Genomic DNA, 17,408 nt, shown 5'->3' with positions numbered 1-17,408 from the left:
AAGAATTCAAAGAATCAAGAAGAATGCTGACACATTTACTTTGCTTAAACTCAGCGAGGTCACAGTATGGCTAATCCATAAACCTGTCCCCATACTAACCACTACAGTAACCTCAAAGGGGAAAAACCAGCCATTGCCTGGTAGTTCTCAGACTCCAACCACATACTGTTACCCTGGCTTATATACCTAAATAGAATAATCAGTATTACAGCTCACCCTTGTATCTATTCACACTGGCTTCTACACACTGGCCCACACAAAGCAAAACAGGTATATGGATGCAGAGATTGCACAACACATCAGGAGTTACAGGAAAGTCTCTGTAATAAAAGCAGCAGCCACCTGACCCAAGTTCAGTTGCAACACTGCTGATGTGCTCTGCCCTTTATTAAGGACTGCCTCCTTCTCCTCCCACCCTTCAGGGACACATATCCACCCTCAGCATTCACCTCTGCTTTGTACATGTTTCTAAACTGCTGTGGAAATCACTACCAAGTAGTCCTGCTGCTTATTCTCACATGTAAGTGACACTCATTTTGTTGTTTTGGTCCAAATTGACACACTTGATTCGTTTGTTCACACTCACCCTTTGAGAAACTCTCGTTGCTATATAAAGCCATTACATCACTGCTATCTGCAGCATAAAGGCAAAAGTCATCAAGCAATTTTAGCTCAACTCACTTTAAGGATCAAAGTTATCCAAGTGTTTTGCCTGCTGAAGAGCTGAAACTTCAAGGAAGACTAAGCATTCAGGTGTTACAGGTGATGAAGGTCTGTTTACAAAAATTTAACTGTTGTGTAGCACTGTGGAGGTTCAAAACATGGGGCTAAAAAAGATTATTATCAACAGAAAATAGCTCTCTCAGTAGTTGTCAGAGTTTGAACCACTGATGCACACTCTGAAGCCCCCAAGATGCACAGTGGCAGGAGCCAGGCCATGCTGGAGGAAGTATCACATTGCACATTCATTGTTCCTGCATCCCTCAAAGCAGCTGTTCTGGTTGGGCAAGGTGCCAGCTGCAGCTTTGGCCTGACCTGGTGTGGCACTTAGGATCTCTCTCACTACCAAGAAAATCCAGTAGCATAAAATCCAGATGACTTTAAAACACTTCTAAGAAAAGCAGCACTCTGTACTAGGAAATTACTACTTCAGCCCGAGTTACTCGACTGTCTAGAGACCCTTGAAACTCTTGATTGTGCCTTATCAGTCTAATGCTAATTAATGCATGATATGCCCAGGATTCAACAGTTGAAACTATTACTTATGTGGATAAAGCCAGGTATTTGGTATTAACTATTTAAACAGACCAAGCACCACTTCACAGCAAACACAAATAGTTTGGGATTTTTAAGTACGATACCAGGATTATTAGTTTCTGGAACTTCATGCCACCACACTGGGGGAGGAGTAACGCAAGAATGTTGAACAGCAGAAATACTTCCAACTACAGTGTGTTGTTTGATCTAAAAGAGAATTAAATCTCACTGTCACAGTAAAACTTGCTTACACACCAAAAAAACATGTGCAGCCTCTTGGCTGCTCTTTCCTTGTCGCACCTCAGAATCAACTGACATAACTCACGAAGCAGAACACTGGAAAAAACTCAGCACTTTCCACTTCAGTAAAGAAACATTTCTCTCCCCACACTGCAGTTAGCAGTCTAAACACCACCTTGACTCATCCTGTGGCAGCCTCTGAGACAGAGCAGATTTTCTGCAGGAGAGCACAAGCCCAGAGAGGCTCTTGGCCACACGCAGGCACCTCCAAGCACCAGGGTGACGGGATGTCTGCTGCCATGGAGCAGGGCTGACACTGCCACTGCAGCCAGCTGCTGGTCTGGGTGGTTGTGAACAAATGCTCAGCGGGCACAGACATCATACTGCAGCTCCTACAGCTCTCCTCATGCACAAAACTGAATGGAGAAAGTAATTCTGAGCCTTCAGGGGCTGAGAACAGCGATCGTATTTTGTTATCTTTTCCTAGTCTCTTCCACTTGTTTTTACAGCTGTCTTCATGTCCTAGAAGGTCTGATGTTTCACAAGTTTGTATTTTCAGCTTCTAGTCCAGAAAAAGATCCTTCCAGAATTTAGCACTATGTGAGAGCTAAGCAGGGGTGTACAGCAATCTGCCTGAACACTTTAATCTCTTTCTACATACATGAATCACTCGCTTTACTGGATATTAATATCGCATTTTCCATGAGAATTGAAGATATGGCGTATTCCTTCCCAAGAGGGCATGAAAACCTGAACCAGAGGGAGAGTGCAGTGAAGTGTGAAGGTCTATGGAAGAATAAAACAAAGTCAAAGTACGTAGAAATAAACAGTTTATGGTATTCTTTACCTCTTCTAAATAAAGGCACAAGTCAGGATATTAAAGATGCAACTGTAGAAGGAACAAGTGAATATCCATGTACAAGGACAGAAATTAAGAATAGGCATGGATAAATCAATAATCTGAGTATTCTCATCAGTGAATTCTGAACTTAAAAACCAATGACAATGGAAACCTTGCTTTCAGAATTAGACTTTTGATTTTCTAGCAGTAATATTTATCAAATTATTAGGGACTGAAGCAGCAACCAACAAGGACATTTTCAGAACTCAACTAGCAAAAACACCAGCTCAGTAATGAAAAAAAAGCCCAAAACAAACAACCAACACCAAAACAAAAACAAGATAAAACACATCAAACCAAAAACACTTTTATCCCCTTCTGCCTCTAAAGCTTCACCCAACCACAGCTATTCAAGATCTTCATTCAGATACAACAGCTTGCTTCAAGCTAGTGTAAATGAATCATTTAGTGCTGATAAATACTGATTTGAGAGAAGTCCTTGCTGAGAAGCCTTCTGCAACTTTAGCAGGTGTTTGTGCCAACCTCTCAGGACACCAGAGCATTGCAGAAACATCTACAGCTCCAAAAATTTCATCTTCAAGCAGTTGTGCCTCCAATATTTGACCCATGTTAAGTTCTTCACATGCACTATTATCTAACTGCTGACCTGGTTTTGAGCAACTGTGCTTGGTAAGTTGAGCTTTTTAGGAAGGTTTGAGAACATCAAAATATTTGCAATAAAGCTTAAAACACAAATCTTTAAGAGTGCTTTTTTCAACAGAGGTATTTAATAAACTGACTTGGAAGTGAATTTGAAATCACAGAAAAAGTATTTTTGGAAACAATAAGAAGCCATCAAGATACATGAAAGGAAGGTCTTGCTGAACTTTCCCTAATGGTAACCCTGATCTTCACTGAGCTCTATGCAGATATAGGATACCTTATATGACACTTCAAATAAAGCCTTCTGTAGTATTAGCTCATGATACTTTGCACAACAAACTTTTGCTTAAGTTTCAAACCATATACATCTGCCAGGATTTGGGGCATGCATGAAGACTTCTAACAATAAAATGGGTAAGCATGCTAACACTGTAAAAAAAGCCTACTATTTCTTGGAAACTTAATTCAACTTTTATTTCAAATGTTTCCAGTACTTGCCTAGGTTTTAAACAGATGTTTTCATTAAAGTTTAGCATGTTTGGAAATTGATGTATTTTCAAGCTATAATTTATGCCTTTGATTAAATACATAGTAGTATCTTAACAGGAAGATCCTACTGAAATAGTTGGAAAGAAATGATCAGGCCTTAACACTGCAGAATAAACTACTCATTGTGAAATCATCACTTCACAATAGTCTTACAAGAAAAAGTAGACAAGACTGGCTAAATATTGGTGTCATATACAATTCTGCAGCAAACCTAAACAGCCAAAAAAACTTCCTATAGTCATGGGATATAACAGGTTTCCTCCATACATACTGCTGTATGGATTATTTAAAATTAATACTTGAGTAACTGAAGCTATTCAGTAGCCTGAGATATTGCATCTCAACTCCAGAGCTTGAAGAATGAAAGCACTGAGTCTAGCCAAAAAAGGGGCAGGTTTTAAATTCTGCATCAAGAAACCTGCATTAGACCACACAGGCAGTTGAAAGGCAAATCCAATAATACTTCTGGTCTAGATTAGCAAACTAATCCCAGCAGTGATTAACACAGAGAAACAGGTAAGATCTGATTAGCTAACTAGTAAACTTGCATCTTAGCCAAAACTCAGCACACTGGCCAGTCATACCCAGAACAGAACTGGTTACCAACTTTGTAACTAAACAGATTGTTCTACCCCACCAGCTCCACCAAAAACGTTGTGTTTTTCAAAAGGAAAATACTTTAAGATACAAAGAAGGAGTTTCATCAAAGTACAAGAGAAGTAGAGTTCTCATAGAGACACTTAGCCAAGTGGATATAAATTAGATACTGGAATGTTAGTTATCTTACTGGTATTTTTCCCCATGTATTTTGATGTACTGGGGTACCTCAAACTGCATGTTTTAGCCACCACTATCTCCTATCCAGCTTTTCTCTTGCACAGTGCATCACATACAGGGACACTGGTTCATAACTGCGTCCCTTCCTTACAATTTTACTGCTACTTTTGCAAACTGCCTTCTCACCACTAGTCACAACAGATCTACCACACAAGCCTTCAAGGTCTGGTATCTACTGAAGGCAGTAGAGTTACAGTCACAAGCACAAAGTGCTCTCTGATCATAATGTTAGATTCAATTTTACATTTTGAACTGTAGCATCCAACTCTGTGGACAAAGAAGCTCCAAAAACTGAGCTGTGTTACACATCTGTACTGCATGTAAAGTACAGGCATGAATTGAAGTTTTCTAGTTCTTGAATCAGCACCTCTACTCTCATGAGGAAGGAAGTAGAATTCTAAATAATATTCTGGAGTAAAACACCTCTCCATTGAGCTAGAGCACCTGTAGTTTCCATGTTAGAATACTATCTCTTTCCAGCTGCTTATTAGCAGCTTCTTTAGTTAATCCATTTATACAGGAGTTTGCTTGCTCTTATTTAGCTTTATGGAATTACTCAAACCAAGGGGAGGCTTAATCAAACAGATTTGCACTAAGATTACTCAGAAATCAGTGCATTTGGGAACACAGTGGTATGAATTCTTTGCTACCATGTCTATTCCATTCTCCATGGCTTCCTTGCTTTTCAAAAAGCAAGCCATATTTTTTCTGTGGTCTCTGCTTTAAGCACTCTAAACCAAGTAGAATGGACTTCAAGAACGGGGTTTTACAGGCAAGATCAAAGTTGCTTTAGGGTGTTAGTGTAAGTAACCTGCTCTCCTGCCAAAGGTGACAGATACAGGGCACAAGCAAACCTGCAACACCTACAAGTTAGTGCAGCTGATCTACAAACAGCCTTTCTGCAAGAGCTCCCTTCCCACACAGAGGAAAACAAAATCTCACCCGTGTCATTTTAAAAAAGTCTAACGATGGCCTGTTCCATCGTACGTCCTCCTCCCGTCTGCGCTTCAGCCGGCTTTTCTTTTCGTTCAGCACGCAGGGCTGCGAGCGGCACCTCAGCAGGCCCTGCCGCCGGCTGAGCTCGGGTGTGGAGGTGGGAGTGCTGTTGGCTGAAGGCAAGAGATTCCCTGTCTCGGTGATGTGCTCCTGGGAGAGGGAGAGGCGGCGCCTTGGGTTAAAGTCACAAGGGCCTCCGGAATTCCAGCGGGTGCTGGAGCTCGTGCTGCCCTCGCTGCTGTCCACAAACCCGCTGCTGGCAGAGGAAGGTCTGGGTACTGGAGAGGTGTTGAAGCTGGTGATGGTGAAGACGTTGTTTAGGGACAGGATGTTTTGTGGCAGGCTGATGCTTGTGCTTCTCTGCAAGGTGGCACTTCCATGGCTGTTGCAGCGCTGCAAGGTCGCGCTGCCGCCGCTGTTACAGCGTCTCTTTGACACGGGAGTCCAAACCTTGGAGCTGCCGGGCTTCCAGGGCGACCGGCAGCGAGCCAGCTCGTCCGGCTCCGACAGCGAGCGGCAGTGGCGCTTGGTGGGTGGTGCCAGGGGCTGGCCCGAGTTCTCGTTCAGGTTCAGCTCGCTGATCCATCCCGACACCATGGATGTGTTGGAGGGCTCCTGCTGCCACGGCAGGCTGCCATGGCTGGCAGCGCTGCTGCTGAACGGGCACACTGGGAAAGGGTAAGCTGAATTCCTGGTGGTGTCGGGCTGGATTGGGTAACCCCCATTTAAAGCTTTCCAAGGACTGTCTTCTGAAAGCAAAAAAAAAAAAAAAAGATATGGGTTAAAGATGAAAAGTGAAAGAACGGTTTGTTTTAAACCTAGTTTAATGTAAAGCCATCAAAATCATCTTTGGAATAGTGAGCCATAAATACCCAGCTCTTAATCAAAATTTCACACTAAAAAAAGTAGAAAATTCAAAAGCACAAAGACCAAAGTACTCCAGGAACCAATCCAGGCATTCCAATCCATAATGTTGGATAATTGTTAATACTCTTTCCTTTACACAGAATAATTGCAATATGTGTTTTTCAGTGAGCAACAGCAAATTTCCTAGTGAACAGTACATACCACAATTAAATCATGTAACAGTGAACAACCTCAGGTACAAACAAAACAGATTAACAATGTGAGAAGACATCAGGGAACTTTTATTTTTTTTTTAATGCAAAAGCAGGATAACCTCTTCAGACTGCTGTTCCTCATTTATGCTCTTCTATTAAGAACACCTTATTAAAGAAAACTTGCAAAGGGTGTTCACATCGTCTAGTCTGAAAAGCTTTACTTTAAATTAGAAACAGTAAAAAGTTAAATTAGACTGAAGACTGCTACCTTCCCCCCTTAAACTCTGAATATGAGAAAAAAACCCCAAATCTTAATTTAATGCATAAAATAAAGTATCCCTTAAGAACCTGCTGGAAGTTTTACTGTGAATGCAGACATAGTGCACAACTCCTCATCTGAAGTGGCAATGTTGGGTTAAAAGCAGTCTGCCAGTGCAGCCTCTCACTCTTTTGTGAAGCATTTCTTTGAGAACATTCTGCACATTTTACAGCTGTTCCTCCACATTATACAATGAAGTGTAAGAAGAACTACAGCAGACTTTGGATTTGCAAATTGAAAAGCAGCAAAACTGTTGGCCAGCTAACAGTGCTTCATGCTTGGTTAGAAAATTTGCTAATTTAAACCAATTAGCCAAATAAGTTTCACTTATCCTGGCTTTAAAGAAAGAACATTTAAAATACCCATTTTTTCCCATACACCTATTTTAAGAACCTAGATAGAGCCTAAACACTGAATACTAATATATTCTTATGGTTGACTTTCTAAACTAAGTTTTAGAGGAATCAACAGCTAAAAGATTTGCTGAGTAGCTTTAAAAGTTGCAAACCCAAATAGTTGTACATGTTCCATGCCCAAAGTATGTCATGGATTATCCTGTTTATTTGGATCTTATTTAAAGAACACCCTATTGTCTCAAAATCATTTAACTGTGCAGACAGCTGGCCTATTCAAACATGTTTTATTAGAATTCCTCTGTCCTTCCTCCTCCATTCTTTCAGATGGGTACAACCACATACTGTGCTTTGCCTTAAGCATGCAAGCTCTTCAAGGCAGGGACCATCCATAATTCAATACAAGTAAAAGAGCCAACACAATGGGATCCAGCTAATGTTTGAAACTCCCAGCATCTACTGTAGGACAATTTCCTAGCTGGGACTCACCTGGTTTTTTTTTAAATCCTTAGGAAGCATATTTAAAAGTTTAATGTAAAAAAAAACCAAAATTCAAGAGTTGATTCTGTGTTTTAATTCTTTATATGGCAGGAGCACTTAATTATTTAGTCTGGAAAACAGCTCTAAGATCAGAGTCCAACTACTAAGTTAACTCCACCAAGCCCACTACTAAACCATGTCCCAGGTGCCACATTTACATGTCTTTTAAATACCTGCAGGGATGGTGACTCCACCACTGCCCTGGGCAGCCAGTTTCAGTACTTGACAAGCCCCCAGTGCAGAAATTTTTCCTTACATCCAATCTAGGCTCCCCCCAGTGCAATTTGAGGCCATTTCCTCTTGTTTTGTCACCCATTATGTCCCTCATGCACAAGACAGGTCACCTTGTCAGAGAAGGAGATCAGGTTGGTCAAGCAGGACCTGCCTTTCACAAAGCCCAGACTGACAGGTCTGCAGTTCCCAGATCCTCCTTCTGGCCCTCCTGGTAGATGGGTGTCACACTTGGTGACCTCCAGTCCCCTGGGAGCTCCCCAGGGAGCCAGGACTGCTGGTAAATGATGAGGAGGGGCTCAGTGAGCCCACCCACAAACTCCCTCAGTCCTCTTGGGTGGATCCCACCCACCCCCACAGACTGTGTGGGTCTAAGTGATGTAGCAGATCCCTGACCATTTCTCCTTGGGTTATGGGAGCTTCATTCTCCTCCCCATCTGTCTTCCACCTGAGGGGGCTGAGTACCCAGAGAACAACTGGTCTTACTGTGAAAGACTGAGGCAAAGAAAGCATTAAGCAGCTCAGCCTTTTATCCTTTGTCCCTATATTCCTCCTTGCATTCAGTAAAGGACAGAGATTCTCCCTAGGCCTCCTTTTGTTGCTTGATGCATTTATAGAAACATTTTTTGTGTGTTTTATGGCAGTAGCCAAATTAGGTTCTTGCTGGACTCTGGCCCTTCTAATTTTCTCCCTGCATAACCTGACCATATCCTCATAGTCCTCGTGAGTTGCCTTCCCCTCCTCCCTCCAAAGGTCAACTCTCCTGGCTTTTTTCTTTTAGCCTTGAGCTCCAGCCAAAGCTCTCTGCTCAATCAGGCCAATCTTCCCCAGTGGCCCATCTTCCAGCACATGGGACAGCCTGCTCCTGCACCTTTAACATTTCCTTCTTAAAGCACATCCAGCCTTCCTGGACTCCTTTGTCATTCAGGACTGCCTCCCAAGGGATTCTGCCAGCACAGGCTGAAGTCTGCCCTCCACAAGTTCAAGGTGGCAGTTCCAATCCCTGCCTCTCTCTCTCTCCAAGGAACAAAAACCCCAGTCACTGTACCCAAGGCAGCCTCTGATCACCACAACACCACCAGTCCTTCCCTGTTCAAAACCAGCAGGGCATCTCCCCAGGCTGAGCTCACTCATCAGCTGCATCAGGGAGTTTTCTTCCACACAGTGCAGGAACCTCCTGGACTGCTTCCTCTCTGCTGTGTTCTATTTCCAGCAGACATCTGGTAAGCTGAAGTCCCCCACAACAATCAGGACTAGCAATTGTGAGGCTTCTCCCAGCTGCTTACAGAATATTTTTCTGCTTCTCTTGATCCTGGTTGGGTGGTCTATAACAGACTCCCACCAGGAATACCTGCCCAGTTGGTAATGCCATGTAAGACAAAGCACCATTTGCCTTTGAAACCTCTTACAAACCAAGATTCACATTTTATGAGGAATCCCACTGAGCAAATACAAGTCCTCCATGCTCAGAGAAAACATAACATGCAAAATTTCAAGTCCATCCCTTAATAAGGCAGCACAAAGTTTACATATCAATAACTATTGTTTTTGCTAGATAAAACTTATTCTAACAGGACCAAGGGGGAATAAAAGCAAATAACATTTCTGTGAGGACACTGGACTTCAACTTATGGTTTGCATCATGCTGGATGGTCTATGTAGCAAAGATATAACAAGGTATACAAAGATATACACTAGTTGAGGAATCTGAACATGTTTAACATGAAAAACAGCATTAGTGTGCTTCTGTACACCAAGGCAGATATTGAACCAAAAAAAAAAGTGTTGCAAGGGCTTTTTACTATGCAAAGCAGATCACAAGTAGAAAACTAACAACCAGCTATTCCCAGTATTGTTCAAAGACCAGCTTAAACCAGCAGGCTCTACAGCAGCATGCTCCATCCCCCTCACCTTATTTACAAAAGAAAGGCTGCTTGCTATACCAATTACCTCAGTAAAACACAGCTAAGGTTTCTGAACAACTTACCATTGATTTCGAAAGGGAACAAGCTGCCACTTTTGTTCAGCTTCTCAGATGAGTACTGAAATCAATCAGAAAAAAAAAGTTTTAACTGTGGAAAGAGTCAGCATTCACTTGAAGGAAACCACATGCAATTTCTAGTTTTCCTATATGTGCACTTAATGCCTTTAAAAAGATGGGGTTTTCCAACATAACTTGAAGAAATTCCTGAACAGCTGATCTTTATAAATAAGCCTCTGGCACCTAATGATTTGTAATGTTTTCTGATATATTGCTAAGTACCAAACTGTTTCAAGAGTTACAACATTAGCCCATGTGAATAAACTGGAAAATTAAAAGTGATAATTCATCCTTAATGAAAAAGCTTTGATCCAATTCTCATTTCAATAGAGAGGAAATTACAATCTGGCAGCCGGGTTTCCATTTTCAATCTTAAGGCTAGAAGGCAAAACACTTCATCTTCAACTAAGGGACAGGAAAAGCTCTATCTAAATTAAATATACAAGGTCTTGAAGTTCACCACCATAAACACCATTCCAATCAGGCTTTATTAGTATTTTACATTTTCTTATAATCACTGCAGTGAATTTTTTTTTCATTTCTTCAAAGTAGAAAAACCATTGAAAAATAACTTTCCTAAACATCTTTAGTAGACTGACTACTTTTTAAATCTCATCTTATTGGTGGGAAACAACATAATAGCCATTTTTAAAACAAGGTTTGTGTGTATAGGCCTTCAATTAAGCCTCATCAGTAGCATCTGCACAGTAAGACAAGTTTGTAACTGATTTACCTAAGAAAATATTACTACAAAGGCATTCTTAATGGTCTAGATTTCTCAGACAAAGCACAGAGCTTGCAGTCCAGCCTCCTATAAAGGAGCTATAAATAAGTGGCTCATAGCTCCATCAGCCCAAGGGTCATTATTCACTCCCCCACCACCACCTCAGGATGGAGAGGAAGATTGCTTTAAAAAACAGCAACACACTTGATGTGAACATTGTTCTTTGTGTATAGCCAGAGAAGATAGCATTGTACATACACTTCCTTTCCAGATACAAAGTCAATTTTTAAACAAACATCCTTGGGCTACAAAGCTTTTTCTTTTTTTTCTGTGCAGCAGCACACAGTGTTAGTGACAATGTTATATCCTTGAGCCCCACAGAGACAAACACTGAGCTGTGGTAATATTCCCTTGGTGTTATTGTTTCACAGGTAGGAAATAACAGAACAGATGAAAGGATAGGACAGCAATGAGATTCTTAATCTTATTTTTTATCAGCATCTGCATGAGATAAACCATTTCATTTTTACTTCGTAAATGCATCTGTAGATGCATTTATAACCTCATTTTAAAGAAGTTACTTTAAGTAAACAGCAGAGCCCCAAGTTTAAACCTCCATTGGATCTGCTGTTAATTAGTGCAATTCAAACCACTTGAAGTCTGCAACCTGCCAGTTCTATAGAATTCACATTTAAAAAGCCAGTATCCATTGTCTACTTTCACCAGGTACCAGCTTCATGTGAAACACAGGAGCACAGTAAGGTAACAGTAAGTTACATTTCAGCTGTCCCTGAAGGGGAAATGGACAAATTAAAGACTTAAAGGTAAGGTCTTACAACAAATTCTTCCTTTCCAGCATGCCCCAAATGAAAGCCAATACCAACCTATTCAACTATCAAACCTTAGCTACAGAAAACGTGTTTTTGTAACAAGTTCTGTGTCAAAAAGTCTCACAGCTGATTTATCATGAGCCAGATGAAAAGGGAGCAAGATGAGTTAATATGAGCATAATAGTTAGGGATGTTTAAAAGACTATTTATTCACAGAGGCCAAGACATTGACTGCTTATAAGGAAAAGAACCTCGAGGACAATCCTATGTGGCTGCTGATACTCAGTTTTTACAAACTTCAGCCAAATGCATCTTTAACTAGGTCCTCTTTATGAATGTCCAAGTTAATTGATTACATGCATTTTTACCACCTTAAAAAATCCTGTCTATCAGGCAGAGACTGAACTACTTTCTATCTACCTATTCTATTAAACCATTTTTCAGGGGGACCATGGAAAAAGCTGGATCTCATACATACAGACTATTTGTCCTCCAGAGAACTGCAATATTCCCTAACTCAAACAGTAACCTTGTCCTTACAGCTATTTCTGACCAGCTTCTGGAGAAGTCACTGCCATGACAAAGCAGACTTACTTCCTCTATAAATTGGGATCATTTAAACAGAATCATGCTAAGTCACAAAAAAAATTTATTTGCAAATTATTTGGAGATTCAGACCAGAAACTGTAAGAATATGACATGTGACATCACATACTGAAACAGAGAGTAAGCTGCAATATTTCCAGCAAAAGCTCAAGGCACTGAAATAAGGCTTGAGTGACTAAGAGGACAGTAAGTAACAAATCTCCTTTACAAAATATGCTTGGTTTTCCATAACTGAAATGAAAACACTTGGAAACACTGTCTGCTGGTGTATTTTAACCACATCTGGAAGCCCAAACTTGAGAAGATCCCGTCAGGTTGTAAATTTTTATAGGAGGGAGGATTTCTTTTATCTATACAGCACATGGCACAAGTCCCACTAGATATTACTGTAACAGGGCACTGAACCAGTTTATCAGCACTCCTGGGCTGGCCACATCTACCCTCCCCCACTCATCCCCTTTGTGCTATCATCTGCCTGAAGCTTCCTCAATTAATACTTTATTTTTTGATTATGCCTGAAAAAATCTTGCAATTGCTAAGAACCTTGACAGAAATCTTCCTTAGATTTAGAATAAGGCCAAATTATTCAACAAGAGAAGACATCCATTTTGCAGCTACTGCTTTTTTAATAGATGTTAAAATATCCACCAAGATCTCATGCCTCTGGAGAATTTATTAGGAAAATAATGGCATATTTTAAGATGGACACTGAAATTATGTAATTTTCACCTGAGGTTAGAATTTTTTGCTTCATGCCAAGAAGTGGATCTACTTTGAAATGCTTGTTCACAAACAATCCCTTTTGTGCAGCTGGAGAGACTATGTTCAAAAGGAAAGGAAATGTGTAGCACAGCATTTAGGACAGTGCTGCAAGTTTCAGTTGGTTTTCTGAATCTCAACAGCTGCTCTTTTGTTAAAATACTCAAAAAGACACCTAGTCTGAACTGAGTAAGTGGAAGAATCGTGAGGCTGAATTATAATTTACATCACTAAGTGTTCTTTGCTAGCAGAAGCCAACTGTAACAAAAATAATTCTGGCTATTCTTCTACACTCCAATGTACTGCATTAAGAACTTCACAGCCTGTGCTATCCCTCCTCATTATTCTCAGAATGACAACTTCATCTTCATACTTTTAAAATTAATGGCTTTAATTTCAAGGCATTTTTTCCAGTTTCCAAGTATATTTGAGTTCCTCCAATTTATCAGCATCCTTTCCAAACCACAGGGAAGCCATTGTTTGTTATTCAAATACTAATTTAACCACCACCATACAGATGTGGCTCAGTTTGAATAGGCCATGCCAGACCTCCATTTTGCTACCAAATATCCTCCAAATATGACTGGATATGAAAGAGGCAGAACACTGACCTTTTCTCAGGATGTAAAGAAGTGATTAAATCAAGTAGTCTGACCAGTGGCTTTTCCTCTGAGGAAGTCAGTCTAATTCTACATCTTTCAACATAAATAAACCTCAAAAATTAAAAATAACGAAACCCCACATGCCTGGAAGGGGTTTTAAAGTAAAATTTGTTCCTTTTACAAATCCTTGACTGGCAGTGCTCATGTTTCCCTCTTAATACCACACCTTGAAGTCTTACAGCTCACATGCTGCTACTTTACAAACCAACATGAGATTCTATACAGGAATATAAAGGTGCAAGTTTAGTCAGGATACACTGAAAAAATCCAAGAGTTTTGAGCTCTATGAAAGTTCTGAGAGTTCAAGGGAATAGAGATTTGATTTAGTGCTGCTGTCAACCCATGAAAGGCACAATGTGTTCACAGAATTTCTCACCCCTGTTGTGAGGTAGACTTGAACAACCAGGGACACTACCTTGTGAACTACAATACCCAAATAGAGGAGAAAAAAGCTTGGAACAACCTTCCTGCTTCTACAGCAGGTCACTCAGTCATTTTCCTGAAGGCAGGTGCAGAACAAGGCTGTACAACACAACTGAGCATGCACTGGCTGAATTACACCAGCTTGGAAAATTAGCATGTCATTTAACAGCAGTAAAAAGCTGCAGCCAGTATTTTACAACATAAAAGAGAGGTACTTGGTCACCACACAGCTTACACAAATGAAAAACTGTACTATGTCCTATACATGTTGTCTTTCTGCCCAGTTCGGCTGCACACTAAATAGCTTTGAAAGAGCTATTCTTTTTTCTTTTATAACCCTCATTCATGAGCTGTATTACAGAATAGCTTTCCCCCAGCTATTTTATCTACTTGTGCCAAGACACTTGTGCAGATGCACTGCAAGAGGTATCACAAAACTGATAAGGTTTAACTATATTAACCCAGGCAAGTAAAGTTGGTCTTAATCCTCAATCAGCTCCCAATGAGGGTCACCACATGGTGTCACAGAACTTTGTGCCAGCACAAGTAACAAAAGGTGCAGGCAAGATCACTTCAGAATTGCTGCTGCTATTAGAAGAAACTACAGCATTAACCTGAACTTCTTGCCAAAAGGCTGAATGTGCTAGCAGTGATACCAGACCATTACCAGCAGTCTTTTTCTCTTAGTAAAATTTAGCAATTGCCTTCACCAGTGGAAAAAGCACACTTTTCATCATCTCAGGTTCACATTTTAGTCACAAAGTCATTATTTGCTCCCATGAATCCTTTTTACTAGGGAGCAACCTACTTGCACACTTTTATTCACACTCGCTTCTCTATTTCCACACCTCACTATGCAATTTCCACACTTTTTCAGGGTGCCATTGTGTACAAACAGAACCTGTTCCTGTCCTCAGAACCTATTTTCTGTAAGAACTAAAGCACTTACAAAACCAATTACTTGACAGATAAAAGGAGGAGAGGAACAGGAGAAGGGCGAGGACGAAACAACTGATGAGACATCACGCGCCATTTTCCGCTCCACTTGCTCTTTTTCATGCTTTATTGTAAGTCCAGATAAGGACAGGAATAAAAAACAACGAACCTACAGCACATTACAGCAAGCCAAGACACTCCTGTACAGACTCCACACAGTGTAAAAGCAGTAACATGTCCTCCCCTGCTATTAGTGGTCTGTGGTCCAAAACCTACAGTGACTATTGGTAAAAAGACTAGAAATTACAAGATATTGCTACATGTTTGTAACACTGCTATTGGTTTTAAGTGATTATTGGCTCAAAATTAGGCCCAGAATTTAGTTTCAAATGATGACTTGGCCAATTCACACATGCAGCAGATTCTCCTATAAACTGCATGTTCCAAGTGCACACCAGATAAAAATGCAAGTTAAGTACACACTTCTCCTGAGAGTTAACATCACTTCAGCACCTTACATTTGCTTTCAAGAATGGCACATATTTAAGGGGGAAGGTGAAATAAAAGTAAAATCAAATGGAGCTGCTATAGTTTTGAAAATAAAACTGTTTGATTAAGGTCTGTCAGATATCCTTACTGGACAAGGAACTGCATACATGAGAATTGCAGGTGCATGTGCACAAACCCCAACACATTCAGGGTATGCTTCACCTGCTTTGGCCTTGTGAAGTAAATAAGGAAGCAGTTCAGTTGTTTAAGTTACAACACAGGGAGAATTTTGAAGTAACTGACACACTTCAGGTCCAATATTTGATTATTTAAAAAAGTAACAGAACTAGAGCTGAACAACACTTTGACATTTAGTCAAATTAGGGATTTTTTCTGTCCCACTGGAACATTGAAGTTTGACCAACAGAAGGGTGCCACTGAAAAGTCAGTAAAATAAAATTAGTGCATTCCATACACAATATGATTTCAGGGTTCTCAGGCAGGCACCTAAAACTGACAAAGGACTGCCCTGCATTACTCACTCTGGAGTAGATATTTCATTCACAAGAGAGATGTAAAAAATAGATTCCTTCATGCCTGAGCCACATAATGTATCCAGAGATTAAACAAGCAAGAATAACACCATAAACTACAAAGTTTTGCAGAGCACCAGGCATCTGAGACACTGAAAAAGCAAGAATCCACCCTACTAGCATCAACAACAGTCTGGTAGTAACCTGACTTTTAGTTTAACTGTATTTACTTGATGACCTGTTCTCCTTCTGCCCAGCGCTGATAGTTACCTACATGGCAGTCTAGGATTTTTGTAAGTAAATACTCTTGTCAAATATAAAGATATTAAGCACCTGAGTTGCATGGGGTGAAGAAAATGTCAACCCACACAAATACATGTGCATTTTTTTAGCAAAAAAGAATCCTGAGATGCTTGGATAATCCTTTTCAGTCATTAGAACACTGTTTCATGAAGAGAACTGGCTTTTTGCTATGTAAAACAAGCAGCAAGGTTAAAAAGAGTAATTTTTTACATTGAAGTAAAAAAGCATCACTTCAAAAAGAGACTAAACACTGAAGATCTACTTTTTCCTTTCCCTTACAACTCTCACCCAGCCTTGCAAACCGGTCCTAACTTAAATAGCTGAATTCTGGCTGATCTGCATTCTTGAATTTGCCATGCAGTTTTGAGTTACTTGGCATTCCAAATTTACTTAAAGTGTTGTTTTGGTAGATCCTTACCAGATTAATATTGTATGTTTTACAGGTCAGATCATCCAAGCTCTGGTTCTGCAGCTTTTCTGTTATTAGTGTTACCATGGTAGTTGCTCCTTTTCCACTGCTCACACAAGTGTTGGAGGCTCTTCAGTCTCTTCCTTCAATACTCATGAGCCATTTCTGTTTTGGTCTAGAATCTTGAGATTTATGCTTCCATCTTACTGCCAAAATTTATTTCCAAATGCTGTCAGTGTATCATGTCTGGTTTCCTGTAAAATTGGATTAGAAAAAAGGAAAAAGTCAAAAAAATTCTTGCATACATCCTAATTAGTATTGTAATAACACAACTCTTACTTGTACTATTCCTTGCAAATGTATCACTCTGTGACCAATGCTGGTGGCTGGCATTTCAGATTACACAGCTCTACTCATGAAAGAATACTCCTACTTGAGGTTTCACTGACTAAAATTCCAGAAAGGAGATGGGACTCATTAATGGTGAGGATCAGAGTTACTGTTTGGCTGCTCCCTGCTACTGAACTGCTTCTACCTTGGAGTTTAATCCAAGGCACAGGGAAAGCTTCCCCTCATTTAAAATACTGAAGCCTAAGCCAGGTATACCAGCATAGCATATGACACAAGCATTTACCCACCAAACTGCTCTGCATGTTTAACACTATTTGGCATGTTAAAGCATTTTTCATCACTAATCCCTTCTTAAAAAGAAAAGTGAAGCAGTGGTAACAAACACTATGCCCACTTCCCAAACCCTCAGCTACTTTTCATGTCTTGCCCTGCATTTTTTTTCAGCTTTTTCTTTA

The 17,408-nt window shown here is 40.3% G+C and overlaps 1 protein-coding gene across 1 annotated transcript in view; it reads right to left on the bottom strand.

Moving 5' to 3' along the window:
* Positions 1–17,408, bottom strand: part of FAM53A (family with sequence similarity 53 member A) — a 68,895-nt gene that overhangs the window by 31,698 nt on the left and 19,789 nt on the right. The window contains exons 2-4 of the mRNA XM_033061114.1: positions 16,612–16,856; positions 9,875–9,929; positions 5,330–6,132 (exon numbers count right to left, since the gene is read on the bottom strand). Coding sequence (XP_032917005.1) covers positions 5,330–6,132; positions 9,875–9,929; positions 16,612–16,689 — 936 coding nt within the window. The 5' untranslated portion in view covers positions 16,690–16,856. The remainder of the gene's footprint in view (positions 1–5,329; positions 6,133–9,874; positions 9,930–16,611; positions 16,857–17,408) is intronic.

The sequence above is a fragment of the Catharus ustulatus genome, chromosome 5, assembly GCF_009819885.2.
Source record: "Catharus ustulatus isolate bCatUst1 chromosome 5, bCatUst1.pri.v2, whole genome shotgun sequence".
Taxonomy (NCBI): Eukaryota; Metazoa; Chordata; class Aves; order Passeriformes; family Turdidae; genus Catharus; species Catharus ustulatus.
This window is presented reverse-complemented; position numbering and strand designations above follow the sequence as displayed.